Below are 5,603 nucleotides of genomic sequence, written 5' to 3' on the forward strand. Positions count from 1 at the left end.
CTTTAGCTTTTCTTTTTTAATAAATTAATTCTTATCATATATACGTCATTTTGAGCCATCACTTAATTTTGCTATGCGGCAAAAATTATATTGACATGGCTTCCAAATAAACTCTTCTGATTATTGATCATCCATTGCCCAAATTGCAATAGCAGTTTGGAATCTCTCCTTTTTTTTTTAACAATTAGATTAAATTTTTTATAAACTATTTATTAAAAAATTAAAAATATTTATGTATTTGGAAGTCATTAGAGTTAAATTTTAATAGTTTGTAATTTATTATTTATTTATTTTTATAATTTAATATTTTGATAATAATTTTAAAAATATTTAAATCTCAACTGTTAAAATATTAATCTAAGGTTAAAAAAAGAAAGAGGAGGGAAGAGGAGGAGAAAGGAAAATGACAAACAATCCCTCCCGTCTCCCTTTCTCTACCATGACAGTAATAATTTTTGCCACATAGTGATGACTCAAAATGACCTATATACGATAAGGATTAATTTATTAAAATAGAAAAGTTGAAGGACCAGGTTTTAAATGAGTTAAAAGTTGAGAAATTGAGTCGTATAATTGAACTAAAACTTGAAGGACCAAAAAATTAATTTTTTCTTAGTCGTAATTAGTGAGCTGAAAATCCAATCTAAACCTTTTTTTTAGGGGGGAGCCCATAGAGATGAAACTTGATTTTCCCCCGTTCTGCATCGAGCAAGCCTTACAAATCTAACAAAAGTTTGGAGAGAGTAACAATGAAAATCAAGATATCTTAATCGTCCATGTCATCCATAGGACTCTCACAATCATCCTCTGATATAAACGAAAAGCTCGTCCATATTCTGGCCAAAAAAGGGTAAAAAAAACTTGTAGGCACACTTGAGGAGGCTATAGAAATCTGATATATCATGCACGTACGTATATATTATATTCTACATGAATTGCAAAACATACGATGATTTGAGCACGCTTAGCTTGTTTTGCCACAAAATTAAAGAATCCTTGCTGGATCGGTCACAGAGATTATCAGTGCTAGGCTAACATAGCCACAAGATCATCTATTGACTTTAAAGTCCTCTCGTAGTACAGGTACGATTCATATACCTTTGGCGAGCGAACATATCGATCAAGCTGAACACACACCCATTAACACAACCACATCAGAACTTCAATTTAAGGGTAAAAAATAATGGAAATAGATAGTTCAGATCTGGTTGCTATCACTAAGTAGCTAGTGATGTAGAAGGTTGGTGTCTATGTTGCCATACATGTAAATCTTTTAAATTCTAAGGACCAAATTAACAAATTTTTTATTCCCCTGTGGACCACTAATGATAAATACGCATTGTCCCACTTGTAAATTCCTATGGTTTGAGTTGTAAATAGTTTTAAATATCTTTTTAATTGTAAGCTTGTTTTTATATGAATGATAAATACACATGGTTGGACTGGCAAGTTTGATGAATCTGTGAATTTGATCTTTCAACATAATTCTCTCAGTTTTCATGCTTAATTACGGGCGTTATTGTTATCAAAAGTGCAAATATCACAGTTTAGATTTATAAACAGGGATTATGGTCCAAATTAGAATGTCGTAAAACTGTTTCTCTCTTCTCCCCTCTTCAAATGCTCACAATCTAAAAAGACCAACTGGTTAATTACATGTACATACCTCGGCCATGTTGTCGACCAACTCATTGGCAACCTTAACATAGTCCTTTCGGAGACCTTGGGGCAAGGTGGCCATGGCGGTTTTCAAATCCTGATCAAGATAGGCCTGTTTCAGGCGAATGTAGAAAATGACATACCTCCACGACATGTTCTCCAGCATCTCTCTCATGCTGTGCAGCCCCTCCGCCGTCTGCTTTATCCTTGCCACAGAGTCCTCCGGCGACAGCCCCGGCTCGAAGAAGTGCTCACGGAGGAAGGAACGGGTCCCCCAGTTCTGGGCCAAGGCTTGGGGCTGCGCATGAGCTCCTGCAAGTGCTGCCATTGAAGTGGCCAAGAAGGTTGAAACCAGTTTCCTTCTGTTGGTGGTTGGGTTTTGCTGTGAAGAAGAGAATGCGGATTGGTTTGCGGAAGAAGACGACGCCGACGAAGAAGAAGAAGATGATGACTGATTGGTGTTTTGGTGTTTGGTTTTGACATGGGCATGGAGGAGTGTGGTGGTGTGAGTGAAGCTGGACATGGTTTTGGATAAGTCTGCGCCGTTTTTGGTTTCTGAATTTCAAATTCTGATTCTTATTCGATGAATGAGATAAAAGGAGAAGAAGATGATGCGGAGAGGTCTGCTGGGCATGTGGCCCCACCACGACCTTAACTTTCTGCCACGTGGTACCATTATCTTCTTTGTATTTCTTCTTAATTTAGGAACAACTGAGGATAAATTCTTTGTTGATAAATTAATTAGTAAATACTACCTACGACAATAAATATAAAACTTAATTTGTAGTGTAATTCACACTACAAATTATATATGTCTGATATTTAGGACTGAAATAGTAATTCTTAAGTATTTTGCATAATTTAACTTTTCTTATGTATAATCCATTTTTTGTTTTGTACAATAATTTTTTCTTGTATGACATTTTGCTTTTGTGTAGCTGAACTTCTCTTATATATAATTCTTCTTTCCTTGTGTGTGACTCATCTTTATTATGTACAAATTAGTCCTAATATCTTTGCGCAAACAATTTTTCTTTCATACAACTTAATTTCTATTGTGTGCAACTTATCTTTCTTTGTGTAATTCATTATCCTAGAAATCATTTGCTACTTAATTTTTTAATGAGAGATTTATTTCTAATTTTTTCTTTAATTTTATCCATATATAGCCTACAATCTGTCCCCCCCCAATATAGCTTATACTCTTAAATATTTATCAAACCATTTTGTTTTTAATATATTTTTTATTTCTTTTACTATTGAATTGAAGATGGTTTTAGTTTGATGTATATAAAGCTTAAAAATATTAAATATAAAACAAAGTGCGTACCTGGTTGGATTCATGTTCAGATTCGGGTCATTCTTTCAAAGCTCTACGACTTGATCTACCGATACTCTTGCAGAGTTTAGGCTACTAAAGCCTAAACTTGAGTGGCACAGTAGAGCACCACATAAGAGGGAATATTAGAAAGAGAGAAGAGAGTAGGAAAACCCAACTATTAAGGTGACCTGAACTGATGGATGGAGGCTTATATTTATAGCTTTAGGCAAGGGTATTTTGGAAGGTAAAATATCCGCCTAATCCATCATTTTGAATTTAAATCCAAATATTTCAATATCTCTTAACTAATAAGATTATGAATTTGAATTTAAATCCATAATCAATCTCAATTAATTCTACATATATCTATCTCTAATATATATCTAATCTTGATAATATAAATTAAGTAATTTATGTCATAACTAATTAGATTTAATTCAAATTGTTTGACTAAGTCAAACATATCGCAAGCTTGCTTGGATATTTGATTGAAATATTCTCTTAATATACAATTAAACAATCCGACCTATCAAAGGCGGATCCAAGCCAAAATATCCAACATCTCCTACTCGCACTTGATGAGCTAACCATTGTGTAATTATCACATCTCTCTTGCTTTATACTCAGTGTCTGTCATGATCCCGTGGGCATGACATCTTCAACTTTGGATGCTTGTGTAGTAGAAGCCCTTTATACAAGATCAACACACAAGGACATCCAGCATGTACCTATAAGTTTGCATATTGCCTCAAACATAAGTTTGCATATGCATTTCTTTTATATCTCAATAAAAGAAGTTCAAGACCTTATGATACCAAAAATCTTTGATCATCTCACTAACAAATCCTTAACAATAGGTTATATAAGGGATCTGCCAATCTTTATGGGCAGCGTGGCATTAAACTGTTCTTGCCTTTCAGCAATTCTATCTTTCATTAAGAGATAATTTATGCCTATGTATTTAGTCCTCCTTGTGCTAGTGAGGGTTCTCAAAACAAGCTATGCCTGGCTATTACAATATATTGAAACATGACCTTCTAATCCATCATTAATTCCTAATCACTGTAGGAACCTTTTGAGCCATACGACTGAAGGGGATTGAAAGACGACGCGCAGCGGAAAAACTCAAAATTTTAAAACTTTCAATCCCTTGCCCGGATCTACCGATCGCGTTTAAGTCAGGTAGTAAGAAGTATTACCTTCGGTGTTCGGTTTCCGAGTGGCTTGGTGATTCCGCCGTTCAGGATGCCTCTGCTCGCCTCCTTTATCGTTCGAAGTCGACAACTCTGACCGGCTTCCTCTACCGGTATCCACACGAATAGCTCTCCGGTTACAGACGGCGTGCTAGCGCCCTTTTTGTCCGTCTAGGGTTTTAGAAATCCGTCCTCTCTCCTCACTTTTGGCCGTCCCTTATCTGCTTAGTGCTTTCGCTCTCACTCATAAAACCCTAGCTCCCTAATATCGAATATATAGGATGCTATAGGTATTATGAATGATATTTTAATTTCGAAATTAATCCTAAATTAATTCCAAAATTAATACAATATTAAATATTGCATTATTAGATAAGAGAACAATTAAATAAATACGGTTTATATTAAATCCGTTTCACAGATTTAATTCACCTATTTATCTAATTCAAAAATAAAGATATGACGGAATTAATTTACATAGATCTAATTTATCCTTATAAATTAAATCTAACAATTAATATCTCTTATATTTATATAATATATATATACGAATATATATATATATACACGTCCACCCTATTTATTCATTGAATCTGGACATATCCTAGATTCAATGAATCTGGACATATCCTAGATTCAATGAATCTGGACATCATAACTCGTGTTGGGCTATTTTGTGTGCGACCCTGTAGGCCCATATGAAGTTGGCAGTGGGCCATTAACCATAATGACTCACAAGTCGTAAGCGGTCTCTAGCAAGACATCACGACTACCCAAAACATATGAGGATCATTGAACGATGCAACCTTTCATACAACCATATCGCGTCCCTTTTGTCTCACAACATTTTGGTCATGGATGAGGCATGGAGAATGTCATCCTCCTATTCATGACCGTTACTTTCTCGATCCCTGAGTAGTCTGAGTATAGAAATGGAATTACCTTTCCATTATAGTATGGCCATACATTTCTCAGACTCACTCATCGAGGGGCCCAGTAATGTCTCTCTACGAATGTGAGGGACAAATTCCATCTTGACCAATCACATTCCTTCGCATGAAAAACCACTAAGCCTGAACATAGTCTTTATGATCACTCAGTCAGAAGTGACTTTTGACTAGGTCAAAGCTAAGCGTTTCTCATGTATGAATCCATGATGATCTCAGGTCAAAGGGCACAGTGACATGGTTTGTATATGAGAGAAGCTTATGACTTAACCCATGCAGCTCTCTCATAGTGGGTCGGTCCAACACCTTGTACTCTTACATGTACCTATGACTTTAATTTATATCTCTATATATCTTTAAAGTCATACTGGTCTTATTTCATCTTTGCTCCCACATAGATGACCAACCAGGGATATTTAGGATAAACCATGAGTTATCCAAGGATAGTCATCACAATAAACATGCAAATAATATGATAACGTA

General features: G+C 35.3%; 1 protein-coding gene across 2 annotated transcripts; it reads right to left on the bottom strand.

Moving 5' to 3' along the window:
• Nucleotides 1-744: 744 nt before the first annotated feature.
• On the bottom strand, nt 745-2,223 carry LOC114740988 (photosynthetic NDH subunit of lumenal location 2, chloroplastic). 2 transcript variants are annotated; one of them, XM_028929246.1, is made up of 3 exons: nt 2,099-2,223; nt 1,667-2,053; nt 745-1,125 (listed from the first exon to the last, which is right to left on the bottom strand). In XM_028929246.1, exons 1-3 carry the CDS (start codon nt 2,180-2,182, stop codon nt 1,027-1,029), a joined length of 570 nt encoding a protein of 189 aa, XP_028785079.1. In that variant the 5' UTR covers nt 2,183-2,223; the 3' UTR covers nt 745-1,026. The 2 variants fall into 2 exon arrangements, with proteins under 2 accessions (XP_028785079.1, XP_028785078.1); XM_028929245.1 differs by having other exon boundaries at nt 1,667-2,223.
• Between the last annotated feature and the right edge of the window lie 3,380 nt (nt 2,224-5,603).

The sequence above is a fragment of the Neltuma alba genome, unplaced genomic scaffold, assembly GCF_004799145.2.
Source record: "Neltuma alba isolate B1F8T4 unplaced genomic scaffold, ASM479914v2 tig00003226_pilon, whole genome shotgun sequence".
Taxonomy (NCBI): domain Eukaryota; kingdom Viridiplantae; phylum Streptophyta; class Magnoliopsida; order Fabales; family Fabaceae; genus Neltuma; species Neltuma alba.

Excerpts from the sequence above, each read along its gene's own strand:
- LOC114740988 (XM_028929245.1), bottom strand. The coding sequence starts at position 2,182 with ATGTCCAGCTTCACTCACACCACCACACTCCTCCATGCCCATGTCAAA. Across the intron at positions 1,126-1,666 it reads TGGTCGACAACATGGCCGAG|CTTGATCGATATGTTCGCTC; the intron begins GTATGTACATGT and ends GTGTGTGTTCAG.